At 45.2% G+C, this 20,438-nt stretch overlaps 1 protein-coding gene across 3 annotated transcripts in view; it reads left to right on the top strand.

The window, feature by feature from the left end:
• tln1 (talin 1) overlaps positions 1 to 20,438 on the top strand; it is a 111,978-nt gene that overhangs the window by 36,664 nt on the left and 54,876 nt on the right. For all 3 annotated transcript variants that reach the window (XM_049738432.2, XM_049738431.2, XM_049738434.2), the window contains 7 exons: positions 5,422 to 5,602; positions 6,999 to 7,112; positions 7,222 to 7,330; positions 8,212 to 8,420; positions 9,046 to 9,144; positions 14,158 to 14,325; positions 19,786 to 20,080. In XM_049738432.2, coding sequence (XP_049594389.1) covers positions 5,422 to 5,602; positions 6,999 to 7,112; positions 7,222 to 7,330; positions 8,212 to 8,420; positions 9,046 to 9,144; positions 14,158 to 14,325; positions 19,786 to 20,080 — 1,175 coding nt within the window. The remainder of the gene's footprint in view (positions 1 to 5,421; positions 5,603 to 6,998; positions 7,113 to 7,221; positions 7,331 to 8,211; positions 8,421 to 9,045; positions 9,145 to 14,157; positions 14,326 to 19,785; positions 20,081 to 20,438) is intronic.

The following is a 20,438-nucleotide window of genomic DNA, read 5'->3' as shown; positions in this document are numbered from 1 at the left end:
ACGGATGGAGCTTGTTGTCGCTCTTGGCTCTCTGTGATAGAATGGCCCCTACTCCTCGATTGGAGGCGTCCACCTCCACCACAAACTGTCGTGACGGGTCGGGAAGCGTGAGGATGGGAGCGGTGCTGAAGCGGTTCTTCAGCTCCTGGAAGGCCGCCTCCGCCGACCAGCGGAAGGGAACCTTAGGAGACGTGAGCGTGTGCAAGGGAGCCGCAGTGGCACTGAAGCCCTTGATGAACCGCCGATAAAAATTGGCAAAGCCCAGGAATTGCTGCACCTTTCTGCGTGAGTCAGGGGTAGGCCATTCCGTTACCGCGCTAACTTTCGCCGGGTCCATCTCAACTTTGCCCGGGGCTACGATGAAACCGAAAAAAGATACGGTGTTCTTGTGGAATTCACTTTTCTCGGCCTTTACGTACAGTTGGTGTGCAAGGAGTCGTCGCAGCACCGTCTCGATGTGAAACCTATGGGTCTTCAGATCCGGGGAATAAATCAAAATATACGTACACAAAACGGTCCAAACAGTCTCTCAAAACATCATTTATCATGGCCTGAAACACAGCGGGAGCATTGGTGAGGCCAAATGGCATGACTAGGTATTCAAAGTGTCCTCGATGGGTGTTGAACCCTGTCTTCCATTCGTCCCCTTCCCGGATGCGCACTAGATGGTATGCATTGCGCAGATCTAACTTTGTGAACACCCGGGCTTGCTGTAATTGGTCGAACACGGTCTACATCAGTGGGAGCGGATACCGGTTCTTGATTGTGATCTGATTGAGGGGACTATAGTCAATACAGGGACGTAGGGTGCCGTCCTTCTTGCCCACGAAAAAGAACCCCGCCCCCGCAGGCGACGATGATGGTCGAATCAGTCCTGCTTGCAGGGAGGGGTCTATATATTCGTTCAAGGCTTGCTTTTCAGGTCCCGAAAGAGAATAAAGCCTCCCCTTGGGTATAGTTGAACCCGGCAGGAGTTCAATGGCGCAATCATACGGACGGTGGGGAGGTAGGGAGGTAGCCTTGACCTTGCTGAATACCTCGGCCCATTGGTGGTAACACGCAGGGACCCCGGTTAAGTCTGGGGTTTGCGCGTCTAGAGCAGGAGGCACAGCGCGCGGGTTAGACTTGATACAGGAATCATGACAGTCGGGCCCCCATCCCGTTATTTCCCCTGATCCCCAGTCTATAGCGGGGTTGTGGCGTTGAAGCCATGGATACCCGAGAATGAGAGGGTTCATTGGAGAGGTCACGACATGTAGCCGTATATTCTCCTAGGGGGGGCCCAATCGACAGCGAAACAGGTTCTGTTATGTGAGTTACCTCAAAAAGTGCCTGTCCATTGAGTGCCTTAGCTTTCACGGGAGTGTTCAGCAGGTCAGTCTTTACCCCCCATCGGCGAGCAAATGCCCAGTCTATCAAGCTTTCATCCGCTCCTGAGTCTATTAGCACTTCAAGTTCTATTTCTTTTCCCAGCTGTGTAATCCTGCCCTTGGGGAGCACTCGCCCCGGGGACAGAGCCACAGAGAAGGTGCTTACCTTCAGGGTCCTCCTCACCGGACAAGAGAGAAGGAGGTGTCCGAGCTCACCGCAGTAGTAGCATCTTCCTTCCCGGCGTCGCCGTAACTTCTCCTCCTCTGTTAACTTAGCTCTGCCCAACTGCATCGGTTCTGGCTCCTGGCGCTGCCGATCCCCGTCCGGCCTGGAGTGGTTAGCGTCTAGGACGGAAGGACCGGCTACTGGGACGAAGGCGGGGGCGTTCCTGCTTCGGTGCTTCCTCCACTCTTGCAGCCGGTTGTCTGTGCGGATAGCCAGAGCGATGAGGGCGTCGAGGTCGGTGGGAAGATCTAGGGGGATTAGCTGATCCTGTATGGATCCAGAGAGGCCCTGGAGGAAGATGTCATACAGTGCCGTCGCGTTCCAACCGCACTCCGCGGCCAGCGTGCGGAAACGGATGGCGTAGTCTTCGACGGTCTCTTGTCCCTGGACTATCTGACAGAGTTGGCGAGCCTTTTCTCGGTCAGCGGAGATTGGGTCGAACACCGTTCGCAGAGCCTCGATAAAAGCGGGGAGAACGCGACAGGAGATGGAATCCCTGGCCCATTCCGCGGTGGCCCACGTGCGGGCCCTTCCCGTCAGGTATGATACCATGTAGGCCACCTTGGAGCGCTCGGTGGGGAAATCTGCTGGGGACCTCTCAAAGTGCATCTCGCATTCAGTAATAAAGGCCCGGCTAAGGCCGGGTTCACCGGAGTAGCGCTCTGGAGGAGCCAGTCTGGCACCGCCGGTCATGGGAGCTATTGCAAGGGGAGTAACTGGGGAAGCAGCGGGTGTACTGGAGGTCGCTGCTGGTCCCGCGTTTAAGAGCGAGAGCACGTCCTGCATTTGCTGACCCAGCTTTGCTACTTGGGTGGCGACTGCTCCTCTGAAGTCTTCTTGACTCTTAGCGAGTCCTCGGATTTCTTCACCCAAGTCGCCCACTTGCCTCTGGTGCTGGGCGAGCTGTGAGGCATGGGAGCGCACTGCGGCGCACAGGTGCTCCGACTCTGCCGAGTCCATGTCTGGCCAGTGTGTACTGTCAGGCTGGGAACAAGGCGGAGGACTCGGATGCAGAGTCGTTTCTTTCTCTGATTTATTCCAGCACACACACTGATCAAAAGTACAACTCAAAACGCCTCTTGCGAGGGAAAACACGTGGCAAAAAGTACAAACAAAAAGCGTCGCACTGGGGCGAGACAAAAAGGCTATGGGGATCACGGCACTAACAAAAGGCGTCGCTCGGTGGCGAGACAAAAAGGCTATGGGGATCAAGGCACTAACAAAAAGCGTCGCTCTGTGGCGAGACAAAAATGAGGAGTCTTACTGAGAGCTCGGACGTCAAAGAATCGCTAGTGGTCGGGACGAGGCAAGACACACTGGCACAAGACAAGGGGAAGACACGGACTAAATACACACAAAAGGGCGGGGACACAGGTGCTGACAATTAGTGTCAACTACACAGGTGCACACAATCGGGATCAGGGAAGACAAGACAACCAAACACCGAGGAAGGAAACACGAACTGAAACGGAAGGGATGACAAAATAAAACAGGAAGTAAAGTTACGACACCGACGAGACAGAAAACCGGAAAAATAAACGCGACCGCATGACATTATTTAAAAGCATTAGGTTTGAGACTAACTGCTGACATTTAATTGTTTAATTTCGAATAACAGTGATTTTCTATTTAATCTTTTTTCTTTAATTTCTAATATCCTAAATCATTCAGTTTTGATTAAGGGATTATTTAAAAGCGTTAGGTTTAAGACTGACTGCTGACATTTAGTCACTTAATTTCGAATAACAGTGATTTTCTATTTAATCTTTTTTCTTTAATCTCTAATATCCTAAATCATTCAATTTCGATTAAGGGATTATTTAAAAGCATTAGGCTCAAGACTAACTGCTGACATTTAATCACTTAATTTCGAATAACATCCATCCATCCATTTTCTGAACCGCTTAGTCCCCACGGGGGTCGCGGGCGTGCTGGAGCCTATCCCAGCCGTCATCGGGCAGTAGGCGGGGGACACCCTGAACTGGTTGCCAGCCAATCGCAGGGCACACAGAGACAGACAACCAATCGCACTCACACTCACACCTAGGGACAATTTGGAGTCTTCAATCGGCCTACCAAGCATGTTTTTTGGAATGTGGGAGGAAACCGGAGTGCCCGGAGAAAACCCACGCGGGCCCGGGGAGAACATGCAAACTCCACACAGGGAGGGCCGGAGGTGGAATCGAACCCGCACCCTCCTAACTGTGAGGCGGACGTGCTACCCAGTGCGCCACCGAGCCGCCATTTCGAATAACAGTGATTTTCTATTTAATCTTTTTTCTTTAATTTCTAATATACTAAATCATTCAATTTCGATAAAGGGATTATTTAAAAGTGTTAGGCTTAAAACTAACTGCTGACATTTAATAGTTTAATTTCGAATAACAGTGATTTTCTATTCAATCTTTTTCCTTTCATTTCTAATATCCTAAATCATATAATTTCGACTTTATGATTGACGACTTAATCTTTTCCATGTGAATTAATTTGAATAGTGGGGACATGTTAATCTTATAAACCTTATATCTCTTTTCTTCCTCTATCTTAGTCATACTGTAAACCATTGAGTTTGTGAAAACAGCTTTAGTCCTGACATCAAGGAGTGTCAGATCTGGTTTGAAACCGTTATCTTAAACTCAGCTAGTTTGAGTATACGCTAGTAAAAATAAACGAGTTCCCGCGGTCTTAACAAAGACAGCTAAACTGTTCCGAGCGGATAAGAAATGCAAACAATCTTAATAGGAGAGAAGAGCTGCTGCTAACGGCCGCGATTGAGGAGATCCCAGGTCTCGACAAAGTAGTTACTCAACTCTGGGGTTTCTTCGATTTCAGCGGGACTGGCGTCCGAAGAGACGGAATTGATCTAGCAATAGATTAGTTAACTTAACAGCGGTGAGACTCGGAACAAATCCTCTCTCCAAACCGGCTTAAATAAATTCACGTCTCCCCTACATACTGCGTTACAGCTGAGGGGCTCAAGTACAGAATTTTACCCTTTAAATGGAGAGCCAGTATTGATAATTGCACGATTTACATGTGTATGTTTGTTGTTGTTTTTTTTTAAAGATTCAAAATCAGCATTTATTATAGAAAAAGAATCGACGAATCGGAGAATCTTGAGATTTCATGATGTTTTGGTCTGATTGTATCGCATCGGCACATATTCAGTTTATGTGTGTGCTGCTGTGTGCTTTTGCTAACAGTGACACTATGACGGCTGTGGTGCGTTTGTGGTCCGATGGAAATCAGAGCATACAGTTCAACCGGAGAACCTGGATTGTTCATTTTTCACCAACATAAAATACACAGTCAAGTCGAGACAGCTTGACTGTGATAGCCACTCAGCTGCTGTCACAACAGCAGTGTCTTTAAAAGTGACTTTGTTCTTATTTTCGCAATATTTATGGAGCTAGTCTAAAACAGTAAACAAAGTCATGTTGATTCTTTTTGATTGTAATCACAACCACTTTCAATGGTTTATTCCTTACACTGTCTAAAACCTTTTTAAAAAAAACTGTCACTTTTATTTAAAAAAGAAATACAATTTAAAGAATATTTAGTGTTTATTTGTATTCAATTATTCGACTCTCCATACATATATAGGAATAGGACTTTACGTCTTTCGTTGTAATATAACTGATATTAATATAGAAGCTGGTGTAACACCAAACAGATTTTTGTTGGTGGTGTGCCTCGAGATTTTTTCCAATGAAAAGGTGTGCCGTGAATGAAAAAAGGTTGGGAACCACTGCCATAATGTTACTGTCCATCTTGTCATCATACCAAGGAGCAAATTCCTAAATTTTTTTTTTTGCATCACTTCAGGTCCACAGTGTTGCAGCAGCAGTTCAACAAAGTGGGTAAAGTAGAAACAGGCTCTGTGGCTCTGCCAGCCATTATGCGCTCAGGAGCCGGTGGTCCAGAGAGTTTCCAGATGGGCTCCATGCCCCAGGCCAAACAGCACATCACCAGTGGACAAATGCACAGAGGACACATGCCTCCTCTGGTAAAGTGATCTTTACTATAACACTAAATGGCACATAAGACTAAAACAATTGCATATTGTGTGAACTGCCTGTGTGAACTGACTTAATGTTTCTCAAACTCAAATTGCATTTTGGGCGGGAACAAAAGGCTTTTTTTTTTTATTGTTACATTTGTTGTAAGAGAATAAATGTGTCTTTTCTAGAGTAACATACATGATACGTAATGAACCTGTATTTTTAAATTTTACTTCTTAAAATGAGCTAATAATTGGACCGGCTCAGAAAGTTGGGTCAGTTTGATCCAACTTTGGATTGTTTTGCAAAAAACAACCCAATTTGTTGAACTGCATTGTTCGAAAAAAGTTGTTTAGTGCAAAAACAATACCAATCGAAATTGGGTTGTTTTCAACCCAGTATTTCTAAGGCGTTATGAACTTTGACTATTACCATGACTTGGAGACTACTTTTTTCCTAGAACAAGTACAGCACAATTTTATTCTCATAACATTACAAGTTTTTGTCGTCTCTAGAAAACCCCCAATGATTTTAACATAACATTGTAACTGTTTTGTCATATTTCAAACTTTTTGATTCCAATAACATTTTGGGGAACACATAGATTGTATAGAAGATTTATTTGAATCACATTTGTGTGTCGTGCACCTTGAAAACATGCATAGCATTGTTAAAATGTGCCATCAAGCTTAGGGTGCACTTCTAAGTCCAAACAGGGAACAAGAAAGACAGTGTTTTTTGAATAGTCAGACTAGACGTTCCTTTCTTGTCTCACAGTTGATCAATGACCAAAGTAAACTTTAAGGTCAAGGTATCGCTGTATGTGTATGTTATTGTAATTTGTGACCTCTAAAGCGATTGACATTCACAGTATGTGAAATAAAACACAACTGAATGGACCATGTGGATTCGGTCGCTATTTACGAAATGAAACATAATTTGAGATCTCAAGTAGCACCAGAATCATATCTCCACATTCAGAACCACTACAAGAGATGCAGTATCTGTAGTAAGCTGACAATTTTCAAAACAGTTACTTAAAGATTAATATAAGCATGATACGGAGCAGAAAATGGGTCAAACAAGTTTGCTTCTGAAACAGAATTGTCAGGAATTTTTTGTTTTTTGTGTGTTTTTTTTTTTTTTTTATTATGGAGAGAAATGTTATTACATTTAAATTGTAAGTAAAGTAAAGTTGCATCATTGCATATATAGAAAAGCTTTATTTCATGCCATTTTATTATCATTACTTTTTTTAATTGGTACATACTAGTGTATTGTTTTTATTATATTTATGGCCCCAAGTAATATTATGGACATTCCTTGTAAAGAATGTTTAGATAGAAAAGCTATAGTGGGAACACACTACACTGTGATATGAGGATGTTTGTGTGTTTGCAGACTTCAGCTCAGCAAGCCCTGACCGGTACCATCAACTCCAGTATGCATGCTGTTCAGGCTGCTCAGGCCTCTTTAGATGACTTTGATACCCTGCCTCCCCTGGGGACAGATGCTGTAAGATTTCACTTTCTTTTATTCCAACTTTCCAATCAAACCTTAAAGCACTTGAACTGAGATAGGGTCATGCGTTGAAACTGTAATGTGTTTTATTCTTGTGTTTAAGGCATCCCAAGCCTGGCGCAAAAACAAGATGGACGAGTCTAAACATGAGATCCATTCTCAGGTGGATGCTATTACAGCAGGCACTGCCTCTATGGTTAATCTCACTGCAGGTAAAGCTATTCACTAAGAACAGACATATGTTTCCAGCGAATTGTCAAGATGATGTTGTCATAGTGTGTTAGTGTTTGGGGTTCAGCTACATTTCACAGTCAGAGAGTTCACAATGTGGTTTTAAGTTTTTATTTCATTAACATCGTAAACTAACTACCGTATTTTCCGAAATATAAATCGCAGTTTTTGTCATAGTTTGGCTGTGGGTGCGACTTATACTCAGGAGCGACTTACATGTGAAATTATTAACACATTATATCATTTCACATGATATTTTCAAACTAAACAACTAGAGGGCGCTCTAGGCCTGTGGAATAATTGGAACTGCAACTGACGATGAGCCACGTAGAAGAGGAAGCGCTGCGTCTTCTCCTTCCGGGGTTAGCAGAGTTGTTTATGACACCGATGATGAAGACTTAGTTAGATTTAATGATTTGGAGTGACATGGATGGCTAGAATAACTTGTTAGTATTTATGCTATAGTTATTTGAATAACTCTTAACATGTTACGTCAGGCATGTTCTCAGTTCCTCGTTTGCGTTTATGTAATATTAAGCATACCGTATCGTTCAGCCTGTTGTTGCCTATTCATGTCTGTTCTTGGTGTTGGATTTTGTCAAATAGATTTACCCTAAAAATCCGACTTACACTCCGGTGTGATTTATATGTCTTTTTCTTCTTATGCATTTTATAGCTGGTGCGACTTGTACTCCAGAGCAACGTATAGTCCGGAAAATATGGTATAATTAGCAATACAGTACAGTGAAAGACTGAATGATGAAGGCATTTACTTATCTACTTATGAAGGCTGATATCCCTTATTTAAAAGTATTCACATTGTGTTCAAGAGATGTTGATCCATGCGCCCGTCTGTCCACAGGTGACCCAGCAGAGACAGACTACACAGCAGTGGGCTGTGCCGTTACCACCATCTCCTCCAATCTCACTGAGATGTCAAAGGGTGTCAAACTATTGGCAGCACTCATGGAGGATGAAGGAGGAAATGGACAACAGCTGCTCGGTGCCGCCAAGCACTTGGCCTGTGCTGTCTCTGACATGCTGAAGACTGCGCAGCCTGCAAACATAGAGGTATAAAAATCAAACCAGTTTTTGGAGAGGTGCTAGTCTGCTTCCTGACAACTGTCCCGTTTATTTTAAAAATCCTCATGGCTCATTGAGCTCCAGCATGAACACTTGTCCGATCACAAGTCTGATCTCAAGGATGTTACTGTGGTGGTTTCTCGAAACCAGAGCTGCTTCCACAAATCATCTAAAAGTCCTTGGCTTTGCCAAGAGACCGATTTCTACTCTTTGCTGTGCCTTTGGCCTCTCTCCATCTTTAATAAGGAAGATGAATTGCTAGTCTAGTCCGCCCCTAAACTGTTCCCGGTCTCACTAAAGGTCATCTCGACAATAATCGGAAAGCAGATTAGTATCTGTCCGAAAATCAGTTGCAATTTATTTTTTATCCGCAGCAGTATTGAACCCTCTGGTTCCAAAGCCCACGACCTTTTGGATGAAATATTGTCACTGCCTGCCTATCTTGCTAACTGTATTGGTCCTACATTCACATTTTACTATATCAAAATGACTACTGTAAAGAAGTCATTGAAACAGCAAATCTGATGGTGACCTAAAACCTTTGCACAGTACAAGCTGTTGTTTTTGTCTCTCTCTGAATTTGTCAATAACAGAAAAATTGTTTTGGTTTTAGCCTCGTCAGAATCTGCTGCAAGCTGCAGGAAATGTGGGTCAGGCCAGTGGAGAACTACTATCTCACATTGGAGAGACAGACACTGATCCACAGTTCCAGGTATTTATATTTTAAATTCTAAATTCATACTTTAAAAACTTCAGATTATTGTATTTATGATTTTATACTAGTACTCATAAATCTATTATACAGTAATCCCTCGCTATATTCCGGTTTATTTACCGCAGCTTCAGTACATCGTGGATTTCCCTCCCCCCCAAAAAATACATCCATCCATTCATCCATACCGCTTGTCCCCACGGGGGTCGCGGGCGTGCTGGAGCCTATCCCAGCAGTCATCGGGCAGTAGGCGGGGGACACCCTGAACCAGTTGCCAGCCGATCGCAGAGCACACAGAGACGAACAACCATCCGCACTCGCACTCACACCTAGGGGCAATTTGGAGTGCTCAATTGGCCTACCAAGCATGTTTTTGGGATATGGGAGAAAACCGGAGTGCCCGGAGAAAACCCACGTGGGCACAGGGAGAACATGCAAACTCCACACAGGGAGGAACGGAGGTGGAATCGAACTGGCACCCTCCTAACTGCGAGGCGGACGTGCTAACCATTGCTCAACCGAGTCGCCTCAAAAAAATTCAAAATAAAAATTCTAAATTGAGGAATTATGGCACGAAAGTTGCCCGCATGCCAGCAGAAGGCAGGGAATGCCCACACAATTGCTGTATGTATACTTGTACCTTGTTATAAAAAAAAAGGTTATAATAATAAGAGTTCTAAAAACATATTTACAGTATTGTACCTTGTTATAAAAAAATCAGACTTCTAAAAACATATTTACAGTATGTACACTTGTACCTTGTTATAAAAAAGTTGTTATAATAATAAGAGTTCTAAAAACATTTACAGTATGAATACTTTAGCTATATCTACATATGTTACACACACACACACTCGCACACACACACTCATGCATCATATTTATATTTATATTATTTATAACTTATTTTCTGTATGTCATTTATACTATTAACATAGTATTTACATGTTTGAAACTATTACCGTATTTTTCGGACTAAAAGTCGCTGCGGAGTACAAGTCGCATCAGCCATAAAGTGCACCAGAAAGGGAAAAAAACATATATAAGTCGCACCAGAGCTTAAGTCGCATTTTGGGAGAAATTTATTTGACAAAATCCAACACCAAGAACAGACATGAACCAGCAGCAACAGGCTAAACGATACGGTATGCTAACGTGACATAAACACAAATGAGGAGCTGAGAACGGGCCTGACGTAACCTTAACAGTGATTCAAATAACTATAACATAAAGAACACATTTACCAAACCATCTGTGTCACTCTAAATCATTAAATCTAGAAAAATTCTTCGTCCTTTGTGTAAACAATGCCGCATGTGCGGCGTGCCGCTGACGTCGGACTCGTCGTCTGTTGCAGTTCAAATTATTCCACTGGCCCATATAACTAGATATAAACTATGTATCAAATAACAATAATATAAACAACAATTTTATCGAACCATCTGTGTCACTCACAGCAGAGTCCGGTAAGATGACAGTCAACCAGGCCACTGTGAACACGAGCACACAGCAGGCACGCACTGTCACGGTTCGTGGATCCTATCAGGTGAACGCAACCCATTTTGTCGTCCCGCGAACGAATGTACGCCAGGAGAATGGAAGGCACGGCTGGGCGAGCTGGGTTGGCCGCAAGCCTGGCCCGACGTCTCCGCGCTGGCCCCTCTTCCGCTGCCTCGCAGACCCGCTGCCGACGCATCCCAACAATGCTCCAGGACGGAGCAGTCCGAGCTCACGACACAGTCCAACCGGGGGAGGAAGAGCAGGCCAGTCCGGCGTCGCTCCATGACGAAGCAGTCCGAGCGCCCTTAATCTCTCCGCACCAAAGTCCAGAACGCCATAAAACCCACTTCCGCCGATGTTGAGCAGAACATGCCCGCCGCACTAGTAGCACGACGTATCACACGAGACGAACATACACAAAACTGCTGCCTTCACGGCCTTGCTAGACAATCAGAAACTACTGAAGTCAAACAAGATAGACGTTGCTACTCTAAATAAACTATATATCAAATAACTATAACATAAATAACAAGATTATCGAACCATCTGTGTCACTCCAAATCATTAAATCTCCTCTCTGGAAGTCAGTAAATGGAACTCATTTTCAGTGAGGCTCCAATTATTCCACAGCCATAGTGTGCCCTCATGCGTTTTAAAGTGAAAATAACATGTGATGTGATCAACTATACTAGTAAGTAATGTGTTAATGATCAAGTAAAAATTTGCGAATAATTACACATATAAGTCGCTCCTAAGTATAAGTCGCCCCCCCCACCCAAACTATGAAAATAACGCGACTTATAGTCAGAAAAATACAGTATTTAATGTTCTAATGATAACATATGCACTTATATAGTTTAGTATACATTTATTGATACACAAAAAATTTATGTATGTTAAAAATGAGAGGGTGACACTACTTCGCGGATTTTCACCTACCACGGGTTGTCTTGGAACCAATTATCCGCGATAAATGAGGGATTACTGTATTCTGATTTACTATAGAGAGTCTGGGACAACAATCGTAAATATCATCCAATCGTTCACGTCCACAATAAATTGGCTAGACTGACTCATGAGTATATTATACTGTATGTAAAAATAGCCATTACATGTCACTTAATGGTTGGCATTATTATACTCCCTCCGGAGTCAAAATTTTGTGAATTTGCAAAGTAAGGTTTCTGTGGTTGTTTTCTACACGTATTCACTGTTTTTTGTCTTTTGTTTTTTTATACTCTCTCTTGAGTCAAAATTTTGTGAATTTGCAAAGAAAGTTTTCTGTGGTTGTTTACTACATATATTCACAGTTTTTTGTCTTTTTTTTTTTTACCTCTATATGTATATGACAGTTTCTAGGTAAAGGATCTTTCAGGGCTGCCAGATGGAGAGTGCTCTCTTATTGTCAAATAATGGTAACAAATGTCTGCTAAAGACATTTAACGATGAAATACCAATCAAATCAGTCTATTAATTCATTTGGTGATCCGCGTACAGTACCCATCCTGACAAACTGCCAATCAAAACTGATTTAAACTACAATTGTATGTCTAAGTATTGCTCCATTAAAAGTAACCCATCCCCACACATATTGTGTATTTTCATTCAATCATGTTATCAGTGCTACGTTTTACTCGTTTAAAGCATTATGGACATCACACACTGCCAGTCTGTCAGACAAATATAAAATTTATTGTACAAAAATATTTCTGTTTGAATAAAAAATGTACCGTAATTTTCAGACTAAAAGTCGCTCCGGAATATAGGTCGCATTAGCCATAAAATGCACAATAACGTGAAAAAAAACATATATAAGTCGCTCCGGAGTACACGTCGCATTTTGGGGGAAATTTATTCAACAAAATCCAACACCAAGAACAGACATGAACGAGCAACAACAGGCTAAACGATAGGTATGCTAACGTGACATAAACACAATTGAAGAGCTGAGAACGGGCCTGACGTAACATTCAGAGTTATTCAAATAACTATTACATAAATAACACGTTTATAAAACCATCTGTGTCACTCCAATTCATTAAATCCATCGATCGTCCTTTATGGAAACGGTGCCGCGTATGCGCCGCTGACGTCTAAATATTCTAAATATTCCACAGACCGATATAACGATATATAAAGTATATATCAAATAACTCATATAAACAACAATATTATCGAACCATCTGTGTCACTCCAAATCATTAAATCCGATCAAATTCCTCGTCCTTTGTCCACAACGCCGCGCGTGCGCCCTGGCGTCAGCCTCGTCGTTATTCCACAGATCTAGTATATAACTATATTATAGCGTCAACAAAGTACAAGGAAAGACGTGGGTTTGGTAAACGTCTATTTAACAAAACAAAAGTTCAACGAGCCAACAAGTACTGAAATGTAACGATAAAAACATATACAAGTTGCTATACGAAATAAAATATATCAAATAACTATAACATAAATAGTTCACCACCACACGGCCCCAAGCACCGGCGTCGACTTCCAGTTGTGTGGCGGCGTGGACTTCCATCCCCGGAGGTGGCACTTCCAGCCACGGAGGTGGAAGAGAGCTCCATAGAATAGGACCGGGCGTGCGTAAAAGCCATGTCCGAGCCCCATCCACCGTCCCCGGGCAGCCACCCGGCCGAGCGCCGGCCCACGACTTCCATCCACGGAGGTGAAAGAGAGCTCCATAGAGTAGGACCGGGCATGCGTAAAAGCCATGTCCGAGCCCCATCCATCGTCCCTGGACAGCCACCCAGCCGAGCGCCAACCCCCGACTTCAATCCACGGAGGTGAAAGAAAGCGCCGTAGAGTAGGACTGGGCGTGCGTAAAAGTCATAATAGTTTTTCAAACCTTCTGTGTCACTCCAAATCATTAAATCCTTCAAACTCTTCGTCCCCCGTGTCACTTACAAACAAAGCTGCTAATGATGCCGGTTAGTACGTGGGGCCCTTCGTCATCCCGTGATCGAATCTTTGTCCTTTATGTAAACAACCGCCGCACCGCGCCATTGACGTCACTTGAAATTAAAATTACAGTAATGCCTTGCTACATCGCGGTTTGTTTATCGCAGTTTACCTTTTTTTTTTTTTTTTTTTGAATTTTGGAAATTTGTGTAAAAATTCACATATAAGTCGCTCCTCAGTATAAGTCGTCCCCCCCCACCCAAACTATGAAAAAAAAAACGTGACTTATAGTCAGAAAATTAAGGTAGTTTAGGTAAATTAGATTGTTAATTGCAGCCTTTTTAACTACGAAGATAAAAATAAAAGTAAGCCTGCATTTCACCATGAAACCTTTTAATCTTAAGAATCTTCATTGTCGGATGTTACAACATTTCCTGGATAAAGCTTCAGTGTTAAATCAATCACCTATTTCTGAATAATTTGATTTCCTTCTTTGATTTGTGCAGTTTTAATTTCCAAATTAAATGATAGTATTTGAATGTCAAGATGTCATAGCAAAACTGGATTCCACTGACACTCCTAAATAATGTGTGTGTTTGCCCTTTGCAGGATATGCTGATGCAGCTGGCTAAAGCTGTGGCTAATGCTGCAGCAGCCCTTGTGCTCAAAGCTAAAAACGTGGCCCAGAAGACAGAGGACTCAATGCAGCAGAATAGAGTTATTGCTGCAGCCACCCAGTGTGCTTTGTCCACATCTCAGCTGGTGGCCTGCACAAGAGTGAGTGAGACAACGCAACTTGAAAACCACAATAGAGTGTGTCATTATTGCCGATGGTATAAGTATAAGAACATCCGCTATTCCTAGTGTCACTGGCTTAGAAATTATAGATATATTTTCACCTCTCTTGATTGATGTACTTATTTTGCTGGGAAAATGTAAGGTTAACTCTTTTCCAAGGTCTACGAAAAAATACAGGACTGTCTCAGAAAATTAGAATATTGTGATAACGTTCTTTATATTCTGTAATACAATTAAAAAAACAAAAATGTCAGACATTCTGGATTCATTACAAATCAACTGAAATATTGCAAGCCTTTTATTATTTTAATATTGCTGATTATGGCATACATATGACTTAAGAAAACTCAAATATCCTATCTCAAAATATTAGAATATCATGAAAAAGTATACTAGTAGGGTATTCAACTAATCACTTGAATCGTCTAATTAACTCGAAACACCTGCAAGGGTTTCCTGAGCCTTGAAAAACACTCAGCTTGGTTCAGTAAACTAAATCACAAGCATGGGGAAGACTGCTGATCTGACTGCTGTCCAGAGGACCATCATTGACACCCTCCATCAGGAGGGTAAGACACAAAAAGACATTTCTCAAAGAGCAAGCTGTTCACAGAGTGCAGTTTCAAAGCACATCCACAAAAAGTCTGTTGAAAGGGGGAAATGTGGCAGGAAACGCTGCACAACCAAGAGAGATGACCGCAGCCTTAACAGCATTGTGAAGAAGAGTCGCTTCCAGAATTTGGGGCAGCTTCAAAGACAGTGGACTGAAGCTGGAGTCCAGGTATCAAAAGCCATGTTCACAGACGTGTCCGGGAAATGGGCTACAATAGCCGTATTCCCATGGTCAAGCCACTTCTGAACTCAAGACAACGGAAGAAGCGTCTGACTTGGGCTATGGAAAAGAAGCACTGGACAGTTGCAGAGTGGTCCAAAGTCCTCTTTTCAGACAAAAGCAAGTTTTGTATTTCATTTGGAAGTCAAGGCTGAGTTTGGAGAAAGGTTGGAGAGAAGCAAAATCCAAGTTGCTTGAAATCCAGTGTGAAGTTCCCACAGTCAGCGATGGTTTGGGGAGCCATGTCAGCTGCTGGTGTTGATCCACTGTGTTTCATCAAGTCCAGAGTAAACACAGCTGTGTACCAAGAGATTTTAGAGCACTACATGCTTCCGTCTGCTGAAAAGCTCTATGGAGATGTTGATTTCATTTTCCAGCATGATCTGGCACCTGCCCACAGTGCCAAAACCACCAGTAAATGGTATACTGATGATGGCATTACTGTCCTCGATTGGCCTGCCAATTCCCCTGACCTGAACCCCATAGAGAATTTGTAGGGTATTGTTAAGAAGAAGCTGAAAGACACCAGACCCAACAATGCAAATGAGCTAAAGGCCGCTATTGAAGCATCCTGGGCATCCATAACACCTCAGCAATGCCACAGGCTGTTTGCCTCCATGCCATGCCGCATTGATGCAGTAATCCATGCAAAAGGATTCCCAACCAAGTACTGAGTGCATTAATGGACATTTTCAAATGTTTCATTTTGTTTTGCTGTTATAAATCTTTTTTTTTACTTGGTCTGAGGAAATATTCTAATTTTTTGAGATAGGATTTTTGAGTTTTCTTAAGCTGTAAGCCATACTCGGCAATATTAAAATAATAAAAGGCTTGCCCCCTCCGTGAGTCGTCACCTTATCGTGGTGGAGGGGTTTGTGTGCCCCTATGATCCTAGGAGCCATGTTGTCGGGGGCTTCATGCCCCTGGTAGGGTCACCCATGGCAAACGGGTCTTAGGTGAGGGGCCAGACAAAGCACGGCTCACAGAAGCCCCTTATGATGAGTGATATAAATGGACTTAGTTTTCCCTCGCCCGGACGCGGGTCACCGGGGCCTCCCTCTGGAGCCAGGCCTGGAGGCGGGGCTCGAAGGCGAGCGTCTGGTGGCCGGGCCTTCGCCAATGGGTCCCGGCCGGGCATAGCCCGAAAAGGAAACGTGGGTCCCCCTTCCCATGGGCTCACCACCTGTGGGAGGGGCCAAAGGGGTTGGTTGCAATGTGAGCTGGGCGGCAGCCAAAGGCAGGGACCTTGGCGGTCTGATCCCCGGCTGCAGAAGCTGGCTCTTGGGACATGGAATGTCACCTCTCTGGCTGGAAAGGAGCCCGAGCTGGTGTGCGAGGCAGAAAAATTCCGACTAGATATAGTCGGACTAGCCTCCACGCACAGTTTGGGCTCCGGTACAAGCCCTCTCGAGAGGGGCTGGACTCTCTTCCACTCTGGAGTTGCCCACGGTGAGAGGCGTCGAGCAGGTGTGGGTATACTTATTGCCCCCCGGCTGGGCGCCTGCACATTGGGGTTCACCCCGGTGAACGAGAGGGTAGCCTCCCTCCGCCTTCGGGTGGGGGGACGGGTCCTGACTGTTGTTTGTGTCTATGCACCAAACGGCAGCTCAGAGTACCCACCCTTCTTGGGGTCCCTGGAGGAAGTGCTGGAGAGCGCTCCTTCTGGGGACTCCATCGTTCTACTGGGTGACTTCAATGCTCACGTGGGCAATGACAGTGAGACCTGGAAGGGCGTGATTGGGAGGAACGGTCCCCCCGATCTGAACCCGAGCGGTGTTCTATTGTTGGACTTCTGTGCTCGACACGGATTTTCAATAATGAACACCATGTTCAAGCATAAGGGTGTCCATGTGTGCACTTGGCACCAGGATGATCGACTTTGTAGTCGTGTCATCGGATTTGCGGCCGCATGTTTTGGACACTCGGGTGAAGAGAGAGGCGGAGCTGTCAACTGATCACCACCTGGTGGTGGGTTGGCTCCGATGGTGGGGGAGGATGCCGGTCCGACCTGGCAGACCCAAACGCTCTGTGAGGGTCTGCTGGGAACGTCTGGCAGAATCTCCTGTCAGGAAGAGCTTCAACTCCCACCTCCGGCAGAGCTTTTCCCACGTCCCGGGGGAGGCGGCTGACAAGTGGACCATGTTCCGCGCCTCCATTGTTGAGGCGGCCAACCGGAGCTGTGGCCGTAAGGTCGTTGGTGCCTGTCGTGGAGGCAATCCCCGAACCCGCTGGTGGACACCGGCGGTAAGGGATGCCGTCAAGCTGAAGAAGGAATCCTATCGGGCCGTTTTGGCCTGCGGGACTCCGGACGCAGCTGACAGGTACCGGATGGCCAAGCGGAACGCGGCTTTGGCGGTTGCCGAGGCAAAAACCCGGGCGTGGGAGGAGTTTGGTGAGGCCATGGAGAATGACTTTCGGACGGCTTCGAGGAAATTCTGGTCCACCATCCGGCGTCTCAGGAGGGGGAAGCAGTGCAACGTCAACACTGTTTACAGTGGGGATGGCGTGCTGCTGACCTCGACTCGGGACGTCGTGAGTCGGTGGGGAGAATACTTCGAAGACCTCCTCAATTCCACCTACATGCCTTCCATTGAGAAAGCAGGGCCTGGAGACTCTGAGGCGGATTCTCCAATCTCTGGGGTCGAAGTCACTGAGGTAGTTAAAAAACTCCTCGGTGGCAAGGCCCCGGGGGTGGATGAGATCCGCCCCGAGTTCTTAAAGGCTCTGGATGTTGTGGGGCTGTCATGGCTGACACGCCTCTACAACGTTGCGTGGACATCGGGGACAGTGCCTCTGGATTGGCAGACTGGGGTGGTGGTTCCCCTCTTTAAGAAGGGGGACCGGAGGGTGTGTTCCAATTACAGGGGAATCACACTCCTCAGCCTCCCTGGTAAGGTCAGGGGTGCTGGAGAGGAGGGTCCGTCGGGAGGTCGAACCTCGGATTCAGGAGGAGCAGTGTGGCTTTCGTCCTGGCCGTGGAACAGTGGACCAGCTCTACACCTTCGGCAGGATCCTCGAGGGTGCACGGGAGTTCGCCCAACCAGTCCACATGTGTTTTGTGGATTTGGAGAAGGCGTTCGTCCCTCGGGAGGTTCTGTGGAGGGTGCTTCGGGAGTACGGGGTGCCGAGCCAACTGATGAGGGCGGTTCGGCCCCTGTATCACCGATGCCAGAGTCTGGTCCGCATTTCCGGCAGTAAGTCGGATTCGTTCCCAGAGAGGGTTGGACTCCGCCAAGGCTGCCCTTTGTCACCGATTCTGTTCATAATTTTTATGGACAGAATTTCTAGGCGCAGCCAAGGCGTTGAGGGGGTCCGGTTTGGGGACCTCAGCACCGTGTCTCTGCTTTTTGCAGATGACGTGGTACTGTTGGCTTCTTCAGGCCGTGATCTCCAGCTCTCTCTGGAACGGTTCGCAGCCGAGTGTGAAGCGGTCGGGATGAGGGTCAGCACCTCCAAATCCGAGTCAATGGTCCTCGATCGGAAAAGGGTGGAATGCCCTCTCCGGATCGGGGATAAGATCCTGCCCCAAGTGGAGGAGTTCAAGTATCTTGGAGTCTCGTTCACGAGTGAGGGGAGGATGGAGCGCGAGATCGACAGGCGGATCGGTGCAGCGTCGGCAGTAATGCGGACCCTGTACCGGTCCGTTGTGGTGAAGAGAGAGCTGAGCCAAAAGGCAAAGCTCTCAATTTACCGGTCGATTTACGCTCCTACCCTCACCTATGGTCACGAGCTATGGGTCGTGACCGAAAGAACGAGATCCCGGATACAAGCGGCCGAAATGAGTTTTCTCCGCAGGATGTCCGGGCTCTCCCTTAGAGATAGGGTGAGAAGCTCGGTCATCCGGGAGAGACTCGGAGTAGAGTCGCTACTCCTACACGTTGAGAGGAGCCAGATGAGGTGGCTCGGGCATCTTATCAGGATGCCTTCTGGACGCCTCCCTGGGGAGGTGTTTCGGGCATGTCCCACCGGTAGAAGACCCCGGGGACGACCCAGGATGCGCTGGAGAGACTATGTCTCTCAGCTGGCCTGGGAACGCCTTGGGATCCCCCGGGATGAGCTGGATGAAGTGGCTGGGGAGAGGGAAGTCTGGGAGTCCCTCCTAAAGCTGCTGCCCCCGCGACCTGACCCCGGATAAGCGGAAGAAGATGGATGGATGGATGGATAAAAGGCTTGCAATATTTCAGTGTATTTGTAATGAATCCAGAATGTATGACATTTTTGTTTTGTAATTGCATTACAGAAAATAAATAACTTTATCACAATATTCAAATTTTCTGAGACAGTCCTGTATATATTTTACTTCAATATTGGTAAAAGCTAAGAGAAGATCACATTTGCCTCCTATCCAGCTGATCCACATGTGTAAATTCTGAAGTCTGCATGAAAAAAAAAAACATTTAACTTGCATCATAATGATAATTTGAGAGCTGTATATCTATAATTCATCTTGATGGTGTTGGTTGCAGTACTCAATTTCTTGCTTCGCAACAGCCTAAATATTTGCTTACAGTTGGTAACCCTGAACAGGTGATGAGAACTTTTATTTGATGGTAGAGTAAGTTAAGTCTTATTCTGCCATGCTTCTTACGCTCCCATCCCTCCTGTAGGTTGTGGCTCCAACCATCAGCTCCCCAGTGTGCCAGGAACAGTTGATTGAGGCAGGCAAGCTAGTGGCCAAGTCAGTGGAAGGTTGTGTGGATGCCTCACAGGGGGCCACAAATGATGAGGGCCTCCTGAAGCAGGTGGGAGTGGCTGCAACAAGCGTCACTCAGGCATTAAACGAGCTACTCCAACATATTAAACAGTACGCTAGTGGAGGCCATCCTATTGGGCGCCACGGAGAAGCCACTGATCGCATTTTGGATGTCACAGAGAACATCTTCAGCTCAATGGGAAATGCCGGTGGGTGTCATGTTTGGGACTAATACTAATATAAGCATCTGTTCAATAGAGTACAATTTGTTTGGCTATTCTGTCATGTTTTCAAGACAAAAATATTTTTTTCATTTTATAATTTCAAGACATTATTTTACTTGTCGTATATTTTGCTTTGTTTGTCACAACACTTACAGATGCTCAGACATATAAAACTGTATATTTTCAGAGAATGATGCATAATTTTGCCCCCATATGGAGTTCAGAAAAACCTGACTAAATTATGAACATCCAGTTCTTCTTTTAAAAGCACAAGATTAGTCTTATACGGTGTTTGTGTTATATTATTTCTTCCTTCTTGAAGAAAGAATGATTTTTAACTAAT

This window comes from Syngnathus scovelli, chromosome 13 (assembly GCF_024217435.2).
Source record: "Syngnathus scovelli strain Florida chromosome 13, RoL_Ssco_1.2, whole genome shotgun sequence".
NCBI lineage: Eukaryota > Metazoa > Chordata > Actinopteri > Syngnathiformes > Syngnathidae > Syngnathus > Syngnathus scovelli.
Note: the sequence above shows the minus strand (reverse complement) of the source record. Positions and strands in the feature narration are given on the sequence as shown.